General features: G+C 48.5%; 1 protein-coding gene across 1 annotated transcript; it reads right to left on the reverse strand.

Annotated features, from left to right (window-relative positions):
• Nucleotides 1–243: 243 nt before the first annotated feature.
• On the reverse strand, nucleotides 244–22,373 carry CCDC12 (coiled-coil domain containing 12). Its single transcript, XM_054990972.1, has 8 exons — nucleotides 22,319–22,373; nucleotides 21,106–21,317; nucleotides 6,919–6,992; nucleotides 5,630–5,709; nucleotides 4,625–4,686; nucleotides 4,462–4,496; nucleotides 2,732–2,808; nucleotides 244–2,000 (listed from the first exon to the last, which is right to left on the reverse strand). Exons 1-8 carry the CDS (start codon nucleotides 22,371–22,373, stop codon nucleotides 1,921–1,923), a joined length of 675 nt encoding a protein of 224 aa, XP_054846947.1. The 3' UTR covers nucleotides 244–1,920.
• Between the last annotated feature and the right edge of the window lie 229 nt (nucleotides 22,374–22,602).

Genomic DNA, 22,602 nt, shown 5'->3' on the forward strand with positions numbered 1-22,602 from the left:
TCTTTACCTACAACAGAAGATTGTTAGAATACAATTTTTTCATGTTCATTGTATAGGATAGTTTTTTTAATTTTTGTATTCAGGCACCCCCAAAAAGATGTCATCGGGGGGGGGGGGGAATTATACACAGACATGTATGGATTATATGTCTTTCCACCTCCCACTTCCCTCATGTTTTGAAAAGGCTAGCAAAGCTTTAAAGACTTTGAAAGCCAAGCAAAAGAAATACAAGGCACGATGGGATCAACTTCAGAATATTTTATTATTAAAAAAAAGAGAACTCAGTGCAACCCCACACAGTTTGATTCTACCACAGAGATGGCAGACAACATTTTGCAACAGATGCATGAGGAGCCAGAAGAGCTAGTTGTTAACCTCTCAGGCTACAACACAAGAGAGGAGAGCTTAAGCCGCACACAGAGACACCCCCACCCCACCCCCAGGAAACACTCTTGGCTTTCCCCGGGGCCTTGCCTGTTCAGAACTGGTCCACAGACACCTTGTCAAAGGGATCCCACCCTTCGCCCAGGTTCTTTTTTGAGTCAGCACAGACAGAGCAACAGCAGGAACGAGACATTCAGGCCATATGTGCCACTCCCAGTGCTGTGGCTTGCCGCCACTGGGGAAGCCCATTCTAGATACTTGGTGCCTGGTCCACTGAGAACATGCCCCCCCTGCCCCCTTGCCCAAGAGCTGACTCACCCAGCCCTTGGGCAAGAGAAACAGGACGAGTCCACGTGACTGACTGGATTCTCAGCACTCTGGCTGCTTCGTGCCCACACGCGCTCGCGAGATGGAAAGGGGCAGGCACAAACAGGAGACTGACACTTTCCCTACCACATCTCCAAAGACTTAAAATAGATCGGAATGGATGGGGAAGAGCAGTGGCAAAGTTTAGCTACTGCTCTTAGCACCCACCGTTGTGAGTACCCCACCCACCCAGTACTTAAGTCTGCCAGCAGTAGGCTGGAGACTACAGGACTGGGGGATTCAGCGCATACGAGGAGTCTGTGTGCCTAAGGGAGGCTCGGATGGGAGCTTCTCACAGCTGTCGAGCAGCAGCCAGAGAGAGATCTGTGGGCAGAATCCGGGGTCCAGCTCACAAGAGCCAGGGAGCTGCACAAAGCATCTCACCTTCTTTTCCTATCGGTTAAGCCCTCCTGAGCCCAGTGACTTCAATGGAGTGGGAAGGGTCTAACTCTTTGGAGGATGACACTGCCAATTAACTTTATTAGTTGATGGAAGCTGCTTATATGCTATTCCTTACAGGTGCAACGCCAACAGAATGATTTCAGTAGTTATGGGGCAGATCCACAGAGTCTATTCCACAAAAAAGGGAGCCCTCCTCTCGGGCAAGGAGCCTTGGTTTGGTGGAAACAGCGTGTCCCAGCAATGGAAGGCTCTGAGAAAAGGGGGAAAGCTCCGGATCTTCTGGATTCAGCCCGCTGGTTCTCTTTCTGTCCCTTTTTTGCACAACAGTCACCCGTGGGTTCTCTTTGGCTGTTCCGCTGCCATTCTTTTGGAGTACTGGGATTAGCTCAGAGGGTGTCTGCAACACTCACAGCTTTGAAAACAAATGGCCTTTCCCCCTTAATTTCTTTTCCTATCCCCCTGATCTTCTCTGTTGTTTCTTGCCACAGAACAAACCTCCAAGATGATGCTCTGCCTCCCCCCCATGAACTGGCTTTTAACACCAGCCGGTGCCTGCCTGGAAAGAGAGCTGAAGCCTGAAACACCCCCCCCCCCAAACCCCCTTGGATTCACACCAGGCATGTCAGGGTTGCTTGTTGGGAGGGGGGGGCAGAGTAGGGGGGGTAGCATCCAGGGGAGAACTAAAAAAGCTTCTTCACGAGTCATCTGGGTTGAGGCCTGCCTCACACCACGGGAATTAGTCTCCCAGAGACTACTCGATCGGCTGCCTCAGTCCGAGTCGCTTCCATCCTGCTTTGCTGCATCGACCGCCGATGCCAAGTTCTCCTCTTGGCCTCTGAGCCTCTCCCCTAGGAGGGAAAAAGATGCTGCTTAGAAACTGCCGCAGCTTAGGCAGCATACAGAGGACATCTGCCAAGCCTCCCTTCCATCAGATTTTGGTACTTGGCTGACAGATGGCATGGATGGCCAGGGCACTGCCCAAACACTCTCACCTGGTAGTCCTTCACAATGAAGGCAGGTGGGAAGCCCTGCTGGCAGTTACTTAACATTTCCCAAGTGGTTCCTTCCCCAGCACAAAGTAGGAAGCGAGGACTGGTGAGTACGGCTTGAGAATATGAGCCAAAGCAAGCAGCCGTGATGCCAAGAATTCTGGGAACGACGCTCCAAATCTCCTCCCCTTTTAAATATCTGAGCTTCCAGACACCTAAGTTCCCATGAGAATCACTAGTGTGTGTGTGTGTGGGGGGGGAGTTGTTAAATAAATAGTCCTTCCCACCCACACACACCGCTCGGGTACCAGAAGTGGGTCCCTTCAAGACAGCAATGGCACCAGGCAAGATGATCCAGATTGAAAGAAGACATCAAGAGGAACCTGGTTCCTCTTTGGTGAGGGGGAGCACCATGCAGGAAAGCGCAATGAGGCAGAGGCATGGAAAGTGGGCGGTTGAATAAACACTAAAATCGGATGGGAGACCCGGTAGGTGGCCGGCATTTCCTGCAGTGGACACCCTCCCCGCCGGCCAAAATCTGAGTTTCGCTTGGAGCCTAGCTGGTCCTCCGCCCGGAGGCCTTCACTCACTGATTAGCTCGGCAATGGCCCTTTGCGTTCGCTTCTCAAGCTTCTCCAGTTTCTTGGCAACGTCTCGCTTCAGATCCCTAGAGAGCAAGAGGACAATGACACAAAACAAGCCCCACCCAAGCACAGCCTGGTGAGGCCGCTGGAGCAAAGAGGCAGAGGGATGCAGGGATCGAGCCTCGGAACGGTACTCCTGCTGCCCAGTGCATTGCTGGCACCGGGGAAATTCAGGGGAGGACTACGGGCCCTTAAACAAGCCAAGGATGGAGAAGCCCTTGATACAGGAGCAAACTGAAAGTATAAGGAACCAAATGAGTTGCAAGTCCCTCAAGGAAACACTGGTATATTAGATCCATGGCCCATTCTCTTTCCAGAAGGTCTCAGAGCAGACGACTAGCATTACAAGTTTTCAGTTGTTAAAAACCACTCTTAACAAACAGTTTTAAAAAGGACAAGCTTCCCCAAACTAAGAGAGAACTAGGCCAAACGTTGCATAACCTTTGCCCCAACCTCCAGTACAACCCCCCCCCCCAAAGTTTCCACTTCCTTCCCAACGTGCCACATCTGGCACCTGTACAAGTTCCTCACAATTTTAGCTAAGTACAGTCCACAGAAACTGCAGTCAGTGGCAACCAGAAATTCAGTTCTGGTGACCAGCTTGCCGTTGCATGGGAACAACTGAAGTTTTCGAAAGCTAAGGATCAGCAAGAGAAGACCTTCTTCATAAGGGCACCCAAGGCTTGAGCTGAGGGTGAAGAGCAGGAGGGAGGGGCTGCTCCAAACTCCCTCTCACTCCCCTAACCCACTGCTCCTCCCTTGGAAAGCAACCTGGCCAGCAAGCAGGTTCAAAGGGGACAATGGCATTTCATCCGTGAAAGCAGGAAGCAAGGAAGACTTGCTGGCTGCCTTATCTACATATGTAACGTAATGTAATTTAAATGATGTCTAGTGAGGAGAAGCGGATGGAGAGTTTTCTCCCTTTCCCATAATATGAGAACTTAGGGAAAGCCAGGGCGTTGAGGAGCAGGTAGCAGGACCCAGACACACAAAAGAGAGTCATTCTTCACAAGGTGCACAATTAATTGGCGGAATGCACTGCCAGAGGAATTAGAGATTGCACTAGCATAGGAGGCTATTAAAAGGGTAGAAATTCAGGGATGAGAGGGCCATCAACGGTGTCCTAAATGGAACCTCCAAGTGCGGAGGCAGTCTCTCTCGCTAAAAGCCAGCCACTGAGGGGCAACAGGGCCTTGGCATTTGGCTGGCCGCTGTTGAAAACAGGATGCTGCTGGGTTACTATATAGAACCCCCACGTAACTTAACACATACCACCCCTTTGGTCTGATTCTTCCTCAGTTCCTAGCCCAAGCCCAGGAAATGAATGAGGGGAACCCGACAAAGCAAACTAATTCTGGTTTTACTCTGCATGTGCTCAGAGGCACAATACTGCAACAGGATGCATGGCAGATATGCTGAAGGCCTATCTGACACCTGGTGACAACCAACTCTTCTCCATCTCTCTCCTCTCCAACCCCCTCCTCCTCTCGCCGGGATGGCCTGGGCATTCTTGCCTCTTCTGCAACCCCATATGAAGCGTCACAATTGATCCTGACCAGCCTTTAGCTGTGGGACGTGCTGCCAGTTGTGCATTTCCCAGCATTACTCCAAAACCCCGTAGTCTGGGGTAGCACTTAACAGCTGCAGAAAATACAATTCAAGTATGACCCACTCACCAGTCGGGCTTCCTGGGCGCAAGGTTTGCCAAATCCTAGAAGGGGGAGAAAAAGAACATACCCAGAAACACGAGGTCATCTCATTAGGAACAGCTGAATTAGCTTCCTGGCACAGCAAACTGGACAGTTGTTTAGGGAGAGGGGGCACGAGCCAGAAACATACCACTTCTTCGATGATGGGTTCGGGCTTGGCGGCCTCCAGCTGGTCCTTCACCTTGTCCTCCACTAGAGGGCGAGAAGAGATAGCAAAAACATCAGTGGTGGCCCAAGAGCCGACTCTCTCTCTCTCTCTGCACAGGCTAGGCCTGCTGAGGTTCAAAAAGAGAAGATGCTACCAGAGAATTGCCGGAGCAAGTCTGTGCCCCCCACCCCTCACCATCAGCACAAAGGTACTTCTACACAGTCCCAGCACAGACCTGAACTGGCCTCCCTAAAGAATTCTGGGAACTGTAGTTTGTTAGGGCATGGAGCCCTCCTTCCCAGAACCCCACTTTGCTGTCTGGAATTAAAGTACTCATAATCCCTTTGAATCAATGCCAAACTGTTGTATAGTCGTCACGTGGACACACCCTTAGTCCCGCTAGCGGCCTCAGTCAACAGGAAGGGCATTCTGCAAAGGCTTTGTTAGAACCTGGGCTGTAGGCCACATTCTCCAGTAGATGTATGAAATGAACGACACCTGCTGTGATGTGGTGTGCTAGAGTCAGATCTGGATTCAAATCCCACGCCAGGAAGATTGATGGGTGCCTCTGGGCCTCTCTCGCTCTTTCAGCCTATGCTACCGCAGAGGGCTGCTGTGTGAATAAAGCGAGGGAAATAATACAGCCCTGAACTCCTTGGCAGAAGGGTGGGATTTAAAAAAACATACTAGAAAGACTGAATTCTGATTCATGCCGCCTATCGCAACTGAGGGGACTCAGAAGCAATGTTTTAGCTGGCAATGGCTTTTCCTGGCAGCATCAGACCTCTCCTCTCAATGGCCACTAGTCGTGATGGTTAAATGAGCTTCCATTCTCAGAGGGAGTATACCCCCAAACGTTCAATGCTGGAGCACCACCTTCACAATCTGCTTATGAAGCTTCCCCACCGGCCACGGACAGCCAAGCAAGATGGACGCCTGGCCCAGCACGGCTCCTCGTAATGTCCCTGGGCCAAAACGAACGCTTACCTGAGGCTGGCTTGGCTTGAGGCACCACCCGCAGCTTGAGCTCTTCATCTTCTGGCGCGTAATTCCGCAACTTGAGCTCACTAGGAAGGGCAAGAGAGAAGAGATGAGGGCAAGGCTTAGGCACTGCAGCCAACTAGCCCGGTCTCACGTGGGCCCACTTTCCACTATCTTCAGCGGCAGCCCTTCCCAAGAGCCCAGAGACCCTCCTCCTGAGCATGCTGCAGAGCAACAGGTGCAGCACCGCTCTGGGGTTTCCTTGGAAACTTGACCCAGAGAAACCAAGGTGTAGCGTAGCGGTTTAGTAGCTGGGCTGCGATGCGGCACTTTGCTGATTTGAATCCTGCCATTAACTCACCAGGTGGCCCTGGGTCAGCCCCTCCTCTCAGCCCAGCTCCCCAGCTGTACTGTGAGGATAATAAACACTGACTTTGTTCACTGCTCTGAGTGGGGCACTCATCTGTCCAGAAGGGCGGTATCCAGATGAATGACTACGACTACGACTATTATTATTACTTGCAGGGTGTCCAGCATTATCATAAAACTGAAGGACTGAGCAGGAAACTGCAGGGTGTTCTTATGCAATAGGCAGGGACGGCACCTGACTTAGTCGGCGGCGTTTCTCACTTCCAAGCATTGGAACTGTATTTTTCGGAGACAGCATCAAAGGGCGGGTATGTTTTATTTTTTTTAATACGAGGGTAACCAGGCGCCAGGGAATTTTCCAGCCCACTGGCATCAGGACTGGGTTATGGCAGCCTACATCTGAAAAACATTTTTAATTGGAACGGCCGTTTAGGCAACGGAACGTATTTTCTCAGGGAAGCTGCAAAATCTCCATCACTGGACACAGCTGGGATGTTTTCAGCCACAGACCACTCAAGATGGCCCACGTGCTTATTTTCAACTCATTACTTCTGCGATTCTGTCCTCTGGCGCGGCGGATACTGCACGGGCTTGCCTCTGGGGGTGCCTGTTTTGTGTGATATGCTATACCAGTTAGCCTCAATCAGCAGACACCGGGAAAGCAAGATCAATCCATTCATTATTCATCACCCCCGGGATCACATAACATGCCGCCTTGCGTCTCACTTACCTAACCCGTCAAAACAGGAAGTGCACGTTTTCTTGATCTAAGCTAGTCTGCCTTTCCCGCTGGAACGGGAGGTGGGCATGACCCAGAAGCTGGATCCTGACATGCAAGCCAGGGTTCGTGGTGAACTGGCATGCAGCGCAGGGGAGTCCACTGGGCCCTGAAATCACAATCGAGAGAAGATAAACCACTAACGTACTTGTGTTTTGCGGTCTCTGCCTCTTCAGCATCGCCTCTGAACTGCTTGGCCTCGGGTGGACCATCCTCCTTATTCTGAAAGGGGTGGGGGAGAGAGAAGAAAGAAAATGGGGGTAAATGAGGGTTCCCAGCAAACCTCTCATTTTGCTAGCTTGGCACAGCAAGGCGAAAAGAGGCCTGGCGCATGAACTGCATGCAAATGATGTTGCAGGCCACCACCGAGCACGCCAGACCCGTCACGGCGCTTGGATTTAATCTTGTTTGACTTCAAACTTTCTTCCTCTGCAATATCCCACTGCGACTTGCGTGCACAAAAGAACCAGAGGTGGCGGAAACAGCAAGGGGAAAATGAATTTGTTGCTTGGTCACTGCTGGGATGTGGGCAGTGGTTATATTTTCATTACCACCAGCTGCCTCAAGCTGATTCAGTGAACCAATTTGAGGGAGGGGTTATGGAGTATGAAACAGCACCCTGTGGGTGGGCTGCTTACTACAGTACTTTTGGTCAGGACAATTCGGAAAACTATGATCTGCAGGCTACCCCTGGTCCAAAGTTGTGCAGCTGAGGTGGGCTCTGAGAACTGAAAATGGAACCAGAGGTTGAAGTCATTTTCCAGAATGGGACAAATGGCAGGAGAAGAAATTGGCTCTTTCTGCACTCCAGTGCAGCTGTACTGAGCACACGGGGAGAGGGAACAGAGAGGGCTGGATCATCATCCAAACCACTGCTTGGGTCAGCACAATTTGGCAAGATTGAGGACACAGCTCTGGAGCTCATCTTTCTCCTGGCCACCAGTACGGTGGGAGTGGACTTAGTATACACCCATCACCGCCTCCTCCCAGAGCCATATTGCCCATCTGAGTCCAAGCCCCGGCTTGGCTCCACAACAGGCAACATACTCAAACTAAACCGCAAGGGGGGAGAACCTTGAGGTGCCCTGGGAACTAAACAGGCACTGCTAGGCAGCAAATCAATCGCTGCTCGGTTTGCACCTGCTCTGGCCAGCACAGCAGAGGAGCTCTGATTTAAGGCTTCTGGCGAATCTATCAAGAGCCATGCCTCTTTCATGAATCCATTATGAAATCTGTACCATCATCTTCTTTTAAACAGGAGTGCAGAATATACCCAGTCTTAATCAGGTGGAGCAAGATTCGGATCCAGTAGCACCTTACAGACCAACCAGATTTCCACGGTATGAGCTTTAGAGAGTCAGAGCTCAGTATCTGACGAAGAGAGCCTTGACTCTCGAAAGCATATCCCCTGGAAATCTAGTAGGTCTAGATCTGGACCCAAATTTTGCTCTTCTACTACAGAACAACACAGCTACACACCTGAAACGAACCAGGTGGGACAAACTTGAGGGGGCCAGCATCACCAGGCTGCTGATTCCTCGGCTCACCGGATTAAACCAACTTCCAGACCCTCTACAGCTCTCAGGAATTGCAACGCCTTCTACTACAAGCGGCTGCTGGCTGGCTGGGGCAAACAAAGTATGAAACTTCACTTGCACCCCACTCTACAGCTAGTTATTTGAAAGGAATGGAAGCAAACAGTTAAAAGCCAGAGTTTAGACAGAGGCCAGTGGTCAGCAGTGTGAGATTTTGGCCGAGAGCCAGAGGCAGGAAGGGATGCCCCAAGCCAGGAGAGCTGCCCGGGTCCACTATTCCTGGGCTATATGCAAGAGAAGCAAGTACAAGATTGGAGTGAACCACTTCAAAGCACAGATGGGAATGTCATTTGGGAATGCTCCCCTACATTTAAAAAAAAAAAACCTCCTGGCAAATTACAAAAAGCTAGCATAGTAGGAAAGGCTCAAGTTCAATCCAATCCCTGCTACAATATTTTCTATCTTCCGAAAGTGGCTCAGGAGTTACAGAGGGAACCATTTAAAACTGTGAACACCCACCTGCGCTCAGACATGGTACCACCCATTCTACTACCTCCAGAGTCTACCTCCACATTCTAGTACATGTGCAGACCAAGCGAGTCGTTCATGCCCCCAATCGGCCATCAGAGCCATCCAACACGGGGTGAGAGATCGTGTCCCACCTGTCCCAGAACCCTCTGCGCTTTGCAGCAGACTCCACGGGAACAACCAGACAAGACGTCAAGGGGAGTGTGAACCAAAGGAGGCAAGAGGGACTCCCAGAAATCCAGTCACCCTAGTTATGAACTGGAAATGTTTTCTTCTTCCCAGTCCCTACACCACAGATGTTGACACTAGTGCCTGAAAGTTTTTAGCATTTTTATTTTAAAAATAATTATTCCCGTCTCGTTATAAGGACAAATAGGAATTAACGTATCCTACAGAAATTCCGCTTTATGGGGAGAAAATGTGCTTATCTCCCAAGCTGGTTTCCAAGAGCTTGCTTGCTGGAGAGCAGGCTTAGGGCGGCCGTGGCTCCTGCCGTTTGCTCCTTATTGAAGTCATAATCCTTGCTCAGTCACAGTGAGTTGCTATGGAAATGACTGGAATCGCCGGCTGAGTATTACGGCTTCGCATGGGAAAGACAAACGGGCCCAGAGGGGGGCAGGAGAATGAGAACACTTCTTAGAACCAAATCTCTCGCAGCGCTGCAATGAAACCCAAATCAGTAGAGGGACAGCTCCTGGCGGCTTTCGATTTCTGCCCAGTGAACACAGGAGTTATCGGGGACAAAGGCTGACCTATTTCCGCAGCAAAGAAAAAGAAAAAGGAGGAGGCCAGCCCCAATCCTAAATGCGGTGATTCTCAAAAGCTAATGAGAAAATTGTATCAAAGCACTCGTGCTCAGCAGTGACAATGAGCCCAATAGGATAAGCAAGGGAGAGGTTACCCCTTTTTCAGACCGACTCGAGTTTAAAGAGCAGAATTCAAGCTTGGATCTCGCATCAGTATCTCTGCCAAGTGAGATAACACTGCTGAGCCAGGTCATAACCCTTGCCAGGGACTCTTGCGTGATAAGCCAATGGCCTTCTGATGGGACTCAAAGGCACCTGGAGGCCAGCGATCCAGAGACAAGAACAAGATCGGTAAGCATCTCCTGTTTCCCCCTCCACAAGCTGCCACATCAGAGCTGGAAAGGGCATCTGGACCAGCCCCTTACCCAAAGTAGGGAGTCCAAAGCGAGCGCATCTCTAACAGATGCTTGGATGCCTCCAGCAAGAGACACTCCACCCCTCTACTCCCAGGCAATGGGTTCCGTCGTCAAACCACCCGCTCTGTCAAGAATTTTCTTTTGGGGGAGTGCCCGCAAGTCACAGCTGATTTATGGCGACCCCTGGTGGGGTTTTCATGGCAAGAGACTAACACAGGTGGTTTGCCATTGCCTGCCTCTGCAGCCCTGGTCTTCGCTAGAGGTCTCCCATCCAATTACTAACCAAGGCCCACCCTGCTTAGCTTCTGAGATCTGTTGAGATCAGGCATGCCTGGGCGATCCAGGTCAGGGCTTTCTTTTCAGAGTCAACCAAAATCTGTCGTAAGAACAGTCATGGTGAATCGGACCTGTGCCTCATCTAGTCTGGCATCCTGTCTGGCCAACCAGCTGACCTGGAGGGCCAACAAGCAGGGCACAAAAGCCAAAACCTTTCCCTGGCACTGCCTCCCGGTACTCGTCTTCAATTATTTGCCCTGGTATGTGGAGATTTCCTTAACTCACCCCAGCTGGCAGCCACTGACGGACCTCTCCTTCCATGAGTCTGCCTAATGCCCTTTTTAAAGCCATCCGTGCTCCCGGCCATCGCTATATCCACTGGCAATGAAAACTACAATTTAACTACTCATTAAGCAAGGAAGTGTTTTCTTTTGTCTCTGAGTTCACGGCCCATCAACTCCATTGGGTGCCCCCAAGTTCCAGCATTAAGGGAGAGGGAGGAAAAACTCATCTGATCTGTCCTCCTGACAGGTGTCCTTTAAATCTGGGCCTTGCCTTCTGGAGAAGCAGAGAACAAGGCTTTCCCCTCTTTGATGCAGCAGCCCACCAGACTTCTCCAGGCTAAACACACCGAGTTCCTTCAATCTTTCCTCACAGGACCTGTCTGTCACCACCGCCCCCAGCTATCTTTATTGCCCTCCTCTGAACCTGTTCCAAGTTGTCTGGACACGCATGTGAAGCAGACTGCATCAGACTATCAGTCTATTAAAGTCGGTTCTGTCTACCTGGACCAGAAGCTGCTCTGCAGGGGACTGGCTGAAGGACTTTCACATCACCTCCTACTAGAGGTGCTGGTGATTGAACTTGGGACCTTCTGCATGCCAAGCTGAGGCTCGACCTCTGAGCCATGGCCCCGCAGCCGAGGCCCACCACCCAAACTCTCCAGCACCATTGTCCTTTGGATCCTCTCTGTCTCCACCAGCCACGCTGGCTCTTCCCTCTGCTTGATTCACAGCCAAAGGCACTCCCACACCCACTTGTTCTGGGGTGGCAGCAGCAGCTGCCTTGCTGGGTATACTACACACCGTGCTGCTGTGGCACACAGGCCTTCCGCCACCACCTTCTCCTCCTATGGTCCCGTGGCACAAAGAAGGGGACTAACAGAGATGGACAGAAATGAAAGGCAAGGAGCTGGCATGTGCAAGCAGAGCAGGGAGATGGCGGCCAGGAGAGGCTGCAGCAATTTGATAATTTGAGCTGAGGAAAACAAAGCATTGATCCAACCACAGCGAACGAGCTGTGATAGCTAAGTGAAACCTCCATGTTCAGGTGCAGTATATCACCAAGCATTAGATACTGGGATAAATTAAGATGGGCCATCTTCTGTACCCAGGTTGTGAATATCCTGGAGCCACTTGACTAGCTAGTGGGAACAGAACGGTGGACTTTATTTTGCTGCATATATAAAGCTGCTTATACCAAGTCAGACCCATGATCCAAATGAAAGCTGGTTCAGAAGAGGCCTGGTCCACCTGTACTACCCAAGATCATTCTTCTAACTAGTGATGTCAGGAATTGAGCCTGAGAGCCCTGCTACTAATCTATAGCACTCCCAAGCAGTAATCACAGTCAGTGGAGAGGCAGGGGCTCTGTCAGGTAGACCGGTCCACAGACAGTAGGGGCATGCACCATCCTTCAACAGAAAGCAAGATACCCCAGGATGGTGGGGGGAATCGAGGATTTCTGGCATAGCAGCAATGAAGCCTGGCTGCATCCAATGCTGGAACAGTTTGTGCAAAATAGAGGGGGAGGGTAAGAGAAAACGCATTCAGTGCAGTCAGAAAAAGTAACTCCCCTTTGCACTATGCATCAACCAGCAGGGGGTAGCGCACCCGAGTCTCCACTAGTCACCTCCAACAAAATTAAGCCAATTTATGGATTTGTGGCTCACACACACACACACACACACACACACACACACACACACACACACACAAATCTGGGAAATTAAAAAAAAAACTAGAAGAGTTTCAGTAAGACTAACAACATGTTTTCAGTCATGCCAAAAACTCCTGCCTATAGGGATCCATAGATCTTTTAGCCTACCACCTCTACCTGGATGCACAGTATACAGAGAGAGATTCTTGCCCTTATTGAGGAATATCTGGAGGCAAGAGAGGGGCTCATGCAAAAAGCAGGGAGCGGACTGTTCCGACTTCTCCAACGCATGCAAAATAGGGGGGAAACAGCTCCTCGCTTCACACAATGGGGATGTTCTTAACCCGAATGAGGAAGAGTCTCACTTCTTCAGAGGATTTCCAAGCGGAGAGGGGAGAGCCAAAATCGGTGGATTCCTACCTACTCTTGCCTATAAGACAAGCATTTTCTCCCATATCAGACTGAAGTATGTTTCCTTTACTGCCAAGCAAACCTGCTGCAGCAGCAGCGTTCCAAAAACAACCCCCCTCCAAACGCTGAGCTGCTCTGGAGCGTGCTTGTTTTGCCATCCCGTTTTATCAGAGACTGCACACGCTTCCGTTCCTCCTCTCCATGGAGTGGAACATGCCCTTGGATTTCCACAGCGCTGAAAATATGTTTGGGGTGGGGGAGAAACCCCGGGCAAAACATATGTCAAGAACTCGGCAGCAAAGTTAAACAAGCCTGGATATTGTGAATAAAAAGGCTTTCATTTCCTGGGGCAGGGAATAAACCCAATGTTGGGGGGCGGGGGCATTCATCTTTGTTGATAAAACTCAGCCAAGTGAATTACTCATCCCCCCACCCCGCCTCCCCAGCAACTGGTCAATCTCCCTTCTCACAAGGACAAGTGAAGAGGGGAGGAAGCCTGAATGGTAAAAGCAGCCAATCACGGCTTGGTTGGGGGGGGGGGGTGGAATAGAGGCAACCTACAGTTGTCTTTTGCATGGGGGACATCTTCAGGAGAGGGAAGTATTTGGAGATTTAATTTTATGTTCATTATGATTTTAATGGTTTGATCATTACTTGTAAGCCACCTTGAGCCAAGAGGATAGGCAGGGCATAAATATTTTTAATTAATAAATACAGTTCAGCGAAGCCTGTAAACTGTCACTTACCAACAAGTAAGGAATGATCTCCTCCAGACAGAATTTGATTGATTGATTGATACAATTTATATTACGCCCTCCCCACGAGTGGGCTCAGGGCGCATACAACAGTTAAAACTACTATAAAAGCATAAATACAAACAGTTAAAACATCACCTCAAAATGGCAGCTGTGCATTCTTGAACCCAACTAACACACCCCATAGGGTGGAGGAGATAACCAGGTAAGTCGATAGATTAACCAGTGGGAATCAAAGCAGGGGGCTGCATTGCCCCAGCATCAGCCTTATCAGCCTGGCAAAATAACTCTTTCTTACAGGCCCAGCGAAAGGATAATAAATCACACTGGGCCCAGGTCCCAACAGACACAGAGTTCCACCAGGTAGGCACCAGGACAGAGCAAGCCCTGGCTTTAGTCAATGCTAGGTGAGCCCACCTGGGCCCAGGGACCTCCAGCAATTCTTTATTGGCTTATCTAAGCATCCTCCAGGGTACATATGGAGAGAGGCAGTTCTGGAGATATGCTTAACAAAAAGGCACACAGACAGATAGACAGGGAAAGCTTTTTATTGGATAATAACTTTGGGGAACAGGACCCCAAGGGAGAAGGCATCTCCTGGGATCTCACCCTCCTGTGAGGGCATTCTACAGTCAGGTGGGGAAATCACATCCAGGGTCCATATCTAGCCAGGTGGGCCTTTAAGCTCCAATACCCCTCAAGCTACTTAATTTTTCAGAAATATTGGCACACCAGACTGCAATGTTAGCTACTAGCAGTGCCTAAAGAACTGTTACACAGTTCAAGGACTTGAGGGCCAGGGGGCTATCTCCGGAGCTCCAGCTATTTCTGAGAACTCTAAACTGCATACCAGTTCGATTTCCACCACCAGCTGGCCAGTACTGCACACCGGAAGGGCCGGCATCCATGCCAGAGCTCCCTCTGAATGCCTGAATACCTCAGGCCAAAAAGTCTGCCCTGTTTACTCTACATAGTTTCAGGTGGGTAGCCATGTTGGTCTGTAGTAGAAGAGCAAGTTTCAGATACAATAGCATCTTAAAGACTAACTAGATTTCCAAGGTATGAATTCTGAGTCAGAGCTCCCTTCATTAACTATCTAGTTGGAAATTTATTTGGTCTTTTAAGGTGCTACTGGACCTGAATCTTACTCTACACACTAGCTTTCTTGCCATTTTCTTCTAAAATGTGACTTTTTTTGGCAACCTCTCATTGAGAAGGCTGGTTGGGACTTCTGAAGGTGAAGCCCAACGTTTTAGCAAAATAAAAGCCTTCTCAGAGTTCTGCACCAAAACCTCTGCAAATGCAAACCAGAGACTATTTAGAAAGCAATTGCTTACCAGAATGCGGACAGCCCTAAGTCTTTCATTTTAAAAAAACCAAAAACTGCACCACCCCAAACATCACACTGGTGGAAACTGAAGACTGTGTTATAAGGAAGAAAGAGCGAGAACAGGAACTACATCTGCCTAGTTACAAATAAGTGTTCGATCTTGCCCATTTCTAGTCATAGCGGCAATGCCAAATATCTCCCCGCCTTGTGCAAAAAGTGGCTGGAGCTTCAGATACATCCTGTAAACTCATCAAGGCCAGGAGTTTGTCCTCTTTGTGTAACAAAGCGCCATGCAGAGGAATTATGCAATTATTATTAACAACGTTGCTTAAGCATCAGCTATTTATATATATGAAGTGCACACGTACATAACTGGCTAATTTCAAGTGGCACCGCAGAGCCGTTTGAAGATGTAAATCACATGCTTTGCACATACTAATTAAGCATTCCCACTTGGGTGCAAGACAGATCTTAACTGTGCATTTCTGGAGCTGATCATTAACCTAGATTTTTCTCTCTCTTCATAAATTAAACAAAACAGGGCCTGTTAGAAAGACGGAGAGCCTTCAGCAAGCTCCAGTAACACAGGCCTAGTTAGCCATGCCAGGATTTTTGCTTCCCCCTTTAAAAAAATGTATTACAAAGCTTCACATTTTCATTTTGCAGTTTCATAACTGGGAGATCGTTGAAGAGGCTTGTTCCGATAGGGAGTGAAGGGAGCCAGTCTCCACTGTTATCTTTTGGCTGATAAGCTTAGAAACAAGGAGGAAACTAAAAACTTGGATTGGGAAGCCAGCAGAGTAACTCTTTCCCAGCCAAGCACAACAACAATACAGGCAGTGTACGCAGGTCACCCAAGGAATACAGGAAGAGACACACCTGACCAGAAAAAGATCAAGGTGGGAGTTCAGAGAAAATAATGCTCTCAGGATCCCCTGATGAAGCTACATGAAAAATTCATTGGGATCTATAATTACAGATAAAGTATTTATCCCACTACACCTTGTCCTTCTGAACTATGAATACAGTGCATATGAGAATCACAAAGTCAATCCCAGCTTAAGGAGAGTTAATCCTACACATGAGCGAGAAAGGGAATGGAAGAAATCATGGACACCCTGACGATCCATGCACCCCACTGTAAGAGAACCTATACATGCCCTCTTGGAAAAGTTTCTATTTCTTGTTTGACAATTATAAAGAATTATTTCAGGGTGAGTGGGTGAAGAGAGAAATAGCTGTGAGTGGGAAAGTGAAGGGCTTTGAAAGAAACAAAGAAAGAGCAGGGGCTGCGTGTGGAAGGTATGCAACTATAAAACCTCCGTTTCCAAGTTCTTGAGAAAGATGTTTACAAAGCCCTCTTCCAGTCCTGCTGCCTCACTCAGTGTTTGCTATCCACAATTAATCCTCTTCCTTGCCGTTATTTATACCGCTAACCTGCCCGGCGCCAAGAAGTTTAAAAATATGACTGCTCATTTTCAAAGCTGTCATATCCTCTGTGCTGAGCCAAAGAACTTGGCCACCTTTGAGACCTTTCACTGGCATTCCAAGGGCATGAAACTCCCTTCAACTGTAAGCAGTGGTCCACTGGAAAAGAGAAGAATGAGGACGGGAGAGAAAAGGAAATTTGAATCATGCCACCAGGATTGCCAGGAAAGATAAGTACGCAACAGAAACAGGCAGAAAAGGCAAAGCAAAGCAGGCGAACCCCGCTGGCTGCTCAGGAAGCAAAGACACTTTGGGGGGATCTGCACTTGAGTGGCCTACTAGCAGAACCAAAACCATGGCTGATGACAGAAAAAGTTCTTATTGGGGATGGAAACTGTGCAGCAAGAGCCAGCTCAGTTGAGTAGCCAGAGTGTTAGCGTAGACCTGGAGACACCAAGGTTCAAACAGTTGCTCATCATGAACTCCACTTCTGACTATGGACCAGTCAGTCTAACCAACCTCAGAGGGCTGTTGTGAGGATAAAACAGGGCGGGGGGGGGGTCAGTGTAGCACCCTTGGTTCTTTATTTAGATTACCTCTAGGCCACCTCTCCAGAGAACTTGCTCAAGGCAGCTTATGAAGTAAAACTGTACGATAAAATCAAAGCCGTATAAAATTATTGGTAACAAACAAGCCCATAAAAGAAGCCATTAAAACAAGCCAGGGGCCCAAAAAAACCCTAAAAATATAAGCTGACCAAAAAAGTAAAGAGTCCAGTAGCACCATTAAGACTAACCAACTTTGTTGTCAGATGGCATCTGTATCTGACAAAGAGAGTTGCAGTCCTTGAAAGCTCATGCTACAGTAAAGTTGATTAGTCTTAAAGGTGCTACTGGGCTCTTTACTATTTTGCGACTACAGACTAACCTGGCTAACTCCTCTGTATCCATAAAAAGGAAGACACCCCTCAGTTGCCAGGATAAAAAGAGATGTTTTGTCCTGATGCCAAAAGGAGAGTCAGCTAAGAACCTGGAGAGCCTCAAAGGAAAGGGCGTTCATTCCACAGGCCCCCACATTAGGCATGCGCTCTGCCTTTCCACATTTTCAGCATCTGAGAGGTCACCCAAAATGTTATCTGGACACTCCACAGGGAACACAGCAGAGAAACAAGCCCCGACTGAAGCAATCGGCTTCCCGTGGCCGTCAGAAAACTTTATTAGTCAAACTATTAATAAACCATGAGCAGCAGGGAAGGCAGCTTATCCTGCCAGACAGATCGCTTTATTCTTAACATGGATAATTCATAGAACACGGCTTCTCGGGGGCACTGGCAGCCAGGAAAGTCGGCAAACGTTCTGCTATCATCTTTCTTTTTTTAATTAAAAAACTAAAAAGCTTTTACAGATGAAAGCCTCTGCTTCGGAGCTCATTGATAGGGCTGAAGCAGGCAAGTGAGGCCACAAGCGTATGGCAAATCTTAAAAGGCGGTAGGTGGGAATGGCCAAGGATATTCCCTCCCTTATATTACTGAATCTGTTCAGTAAAGACTTGCAAAAAGAATGGCATGTGCTGGCACCCTCCTCAGCAGATTCCACGTAGAAAGGGCTGCCTGCAAAAACCATTCAAATGATGAAGACACCTGAACTGCCTCAGCCTGGACATCTCAGCCCAGCTGCCAGACAGATGCTCCTGGAACGCCCACAAGCATACGGGGAGGCAGCTAACTCCGCTTTGTCCCCAGGTCATAAAAAAGGCTGGTGCTTCTGCATAAGGCTGTTCCCATTTCAGCCCTCCTAGCTAACAGCCAATGCCCAGCATGAGGCAATACAGTCAATCAAATAATTACAGCATGAACCACATACGAGCGGGGAATCAAACCCAGTTTTCCAGTTTAGAGTTCTGCCACTCTTAACCATTACACCAAACTGGCTCTCGCAAGGGGGAAAATGCATGTCCCATAAGCTACATGCACACTGAAGGGATAACAACCAAGGGCCTTAAACAGAGGAATATTTATGAGGAATCTTAAAACAACAAGAGCTAGTATCCCTGGGTTGCACAGTACTTTCTGCGGAACAGAAGATCTGCAAACTCCCTCCACCCTTCACAAGTCACTCCTAGCCATAGCCACCGATCTGCACTCCACGTCCCTCAAAGGCCCTGCTCCCCTTTTTCTTCTTTCTTCTAAAGGAGAGCACCTCCACTAGCAGAAGGCATCACCCATTGATTAGTTTGCTGTGAATCCAAAAATAACTAATTATCTTCACACAAGTGATCCTGTGGATCCCACAGGCTTGTTAACACTGTGACAAGCGAGGTCGTCTTGCTGAAACAAAACTCAATCTCATCTGCTCTCAAACCTAAATCCCAGACATGCCAAATGATCACATCTTCCTTCCTGCATGGCCTTTACAGTCCCACTAGAATGCTTAATCCCCAGCCTCAAACCCAAAGAAGGCCCCCACGCACACTGATGTTCCTACAGTCCCATGCTAAGTTAGTTCAGTGTTAGGACTTTTACTGGTGCCCAGTAACACTCAAGTGCACGAAGTTTTCTTTTAACTGTGTCTACACTGGGCCACCACAGACCACTTACGTGAGGTCTGCAGTAAAGCCAGTGTGGTACAACAGTTCACAGAGGACTAGACCTGAGAAACCCCAAATTTAGAGGATACGGGACTCTAATCTGGAGAGCCGGGTTTGATTCCCCACTCCTCCACGAAGCCAGCTGGGTGACCTTGGGCGAGTCACAGTTCTCTGGAGCTCTCTCAGCCCCACCCACCTCACAGGGTGATTGTTGCAGGGTAATAATAACACTTTGTAAACCGCTCTGAGTGGGCATTAAGTTGTCCTGAAGGGCAGTATATAAATCGAATGTTATTATTATTATTTGACCAGGACATTCATTGGGCCAACAGTCATTCTCTCAGCCAAACCTATCTCACATGATTATTGAGAAGATAACATGGAGGAGGGGAGAACTATGTATAGATGAGAGGCAGGGTGTAAGAAATATTCTCAGTTTTAAATAGTTTTTGCAAAATATAAATAGTGCATGAAAAGCTTCGACCTTTGCCTGCTCAAAACTCCCAGAGCCTCCTATAGTATGAATGTAGCCTGGTCTAAGGCCCATTAATCAAACAATCCACAATATCAGTCACACAGGTGCCTCCAGAAGCCCAAAAAGAGGACACAAAGCCCCCAAGTGCCTGGTACTCAAAGTGTCCAAACTGGACACTGAAAGCCGCATTTCCAAGTTTTATAGGTAAAGAAATACCCATAGTGTGCTGGTTCAGACAAAACAGCTCATTACAGCTTGTCACAAAAGCAGGTTAGAGCTAGTGCGATGTAATGGTTAGAGCAGCATTTCTCAACCAACGCATCCCAATCCGTAAGTTGGTCACAAAGTCTATGAAAATCAGTAACAAGCTTTTGCAGTTTTACTGATTTGTACATGTTTCTTTTTAACAAATGGGTTACTGTACCAAAACGGATGTGAACCACTAGGATAGACTGCTGGGCTAAGACTGGGTCACCCTAGGCTGAAGTCCCCACATGGTCATGAAGCTCACTGGGTGATCTTGGACAAGTTACCCTATTTCTCAGCCTAACCTACTTCATAGATTCATTGTAAAAATGAATGGAGAACCACACATGGTGCCCTGAACCCCTAGAAGGGTTGTATAAAAACACAGATAGAGAGATCTAATAACATAGCCAAACTCAAAGCCCATGAAGCTAGGGTACCCCCCCCATTCACCCACACAGTAGCAAATTATGGTTTGCTGTAGCATCTCAATCACACCTTGGTAATCGCCCAATGAAAAGCTTCCAGCATATTCAAGATAAAAAGAACAACATTCCTCATGCAATTTACAAAAAAAGTTAAGAGATGGACAATAGCTTCTGATGAGTTAATCATAGCAACACGCGTTGACAATTAACTCCTCCAGACATCATACAATGGAGATATAGCACAGTTATTTCTTGTATCCTTTCAGGATTTTGATGGGCTATTTCTTAGCAGTCTAGCTGCGGCTCAGGATGGACAATGAAGGACAATGATGGTATATCTACCTGATTAAGATCAAGATAATCCAAAGTATGGTATTCCTCATGACTATGCATGGATGTGAAAACTTGGACGGTGAAGAAAGCTGACAGGAAGGAAATTGATTCATTTGAAATGTGGTGCTGGAGGGCAGTTCTGCAGATACCATGGACAGCCAAAAAGACAGATAAGTGGGTTCTAGATCAAATCAAGCCTGAATTCTCCCTAGAAGCTAAAATGACAAAACTGAGGCTATCGTACTTTGGTCACGTCATGAGAAGGCAAGGTTCTCTGGAAAAGTTAGGCAGTAAGAAAAGTCCTAAAACGAGATAGCTTGACTCAATAAAAGAAGCCACGTTCTCCGTTTGCAGGATCTGAGCAAGTCTGTTAATGATAGGACGTTTCAGAGGCCTTTCCTTCATAGGGTCGCCATAGGTCGGAGGCAACCTACCTGAAACTTGGCTTTAAAAAGAACATATTATAAATACCTCGAGGCTGGCAAACAGCTATCGAGACACTAACAGCTGAAGAGAACCTCCATGCATCAGGACAGCCTACCTTCCACTGAGGACGGACAATGGAGGAGACTACCTACCTACCTGAAACGTGACTTTAAAAGGAGCATATTATATAAACCCCTGGAGGCTGGCAACAGCTGAAAAGAACCTCCATGCACCAGTGCAGTCTACCTTCCAACAAGCTGGACAGAACCTCCACGAGAGAGTCAGAGAAGGGAGAGCGTAGAGGGAGCGAGTTTTTTCCCACAAGCCTTTGCGCGCGCCTCTCTACAGGAGAAGCTTCAGCGACGGCGGGAAAGCGGCGCGAACAGGCCCTGAGGGAGCCCGCCCCACCCGCGGGGCCCTCCCTCGCCCCGGCCAGCCCCCTCGGCCCACCCGTGGCGGCCCCGCTCCCGCCACCGACCTGCCTGGCGGCTGTGCCGGTGCGCTCCCGCAGGGCCTTCAGCCGCTCCTTCCGCCTCAGCGCCTCCTCCTGCAGGCCACCCGGCGCCGCCGCCATCTTGGCGCATCCTGCGCAGGCGCACGGCCGCCGAGCGAGAGGGGCGGCGAGCAGAGCGCCGAGAGGATCGATTGGACTGGGGTTTTCTTCTAACTGTGCCCCATCAAAGTCCTTTTCTCATCCGATTCATAAAAGAGACTTTTGCTTGGGGGGGGCTGTTAGTCAGTAGTAGCATTCTTATTATATTTGTGCTGTGAATGTCCTAGCTATTATTTATTTATTTATTTATTTATTTATAGTAAAGAGCCCAGTGGCACCTTTAAGACTAACCATCTTTTATTGTAGTATAAGCTTTCAAGAGCCACAGCTCTCTTTGTCAGATGCATCTGAAGAAGAGAGCTGTGGTTCTCGAAAGCTGATGATGCATCTGACGAAGAGAGCTGTGGTTCTTGAAAGCTGAGGATGCATCTGATAAAGAGAGCTGTGGCTCTCGAAAGCTTATGCTACAATAAAGTTGGTTAGTCTTAAAGGTGCTACTGGTCTCTTTACTATTTTACTACTACAGACTACCACAGCTAACTCCTCTGGATTTATTTATTTATGACATTCATAGTCCACTTGTCTCACTGAGAATCAATGAGGATTACACAGTATGAGATAAGTACAGTCAGTATCAAGGGCTATGCTACAACAGCTTTCATAATAACTGTATTTATATACCACTCTTCTAAACAGATTAGTGTCCACTCAGAGCAGTGGACAAAGTCAGTGTTACTGTAGTACAGAGGTTAAGTGGTTCGGCTGGGAATCAGCACTCTACTGGTTTGAATCCCACTACTGCCATGAGCTCAGTTGGTAGCCTTGGATCAGCCACTCCTCTCAGCCCCAGTTCCCCAGCTCTATTGTGGGGATAATAATAACACTAACTTGTTCACTGCTCTGGGTGAGGCACTAATCTGTCTAGAAGAGTATATATAAGCGCAGTTGTTATTGTTGTTGCTATTAATACAGCTGGGGAGCTGGGACTGAGAAGAACAGCTTACTCAAGGCTAAGTAAGTTGGCAGCTGACTGCTGATTCAGAGCCACACTGCTAGATGAAACAAAATCCGTCCATGGCTATTAGCCCCAGTGTTTAAATAAAACCTCCATTTTCAGAGAGAGTGTATCTCTGAATACCAGTGATGGGGCAGGGCAACAACCCTGTAGGCTTCCCGCTGTGGGTGTCTGGCATTGTGGGAAGCAGAATGTTAGGCTAGATGAACCATTCATCTAGTTGAGTATGGCTGTTCTTACGCTCACCAGTGGGTCTAAGCATGCACAGGAACGGAGACTAACAGGCAAGTAATGAAAAAAACAGAAGCCCCTGCCCCTCCTTTACCCCTTGCTGTCCTTTCTCACAAAACCAGAGTTCAGTGGCAGTATCCACTGCCAATAAAAAGGCCCGGATTCAATCCGTGGTG

Source organism: Eublepharis macularius, chromosome 11 (genome assembly GCF_028583425.1).
Source record: "Eublepharis macularius isolate TG4126 chromosome 11, MPM_Emac_v1.0, whole genome shotgun sequence".
NCBI classification, from domain to species: Eukaryota; Metazoa; Chordata; class Lepidosauria; order Squamata; family Eublepharidae; genus Eublepharis; species Eublepharis macularius.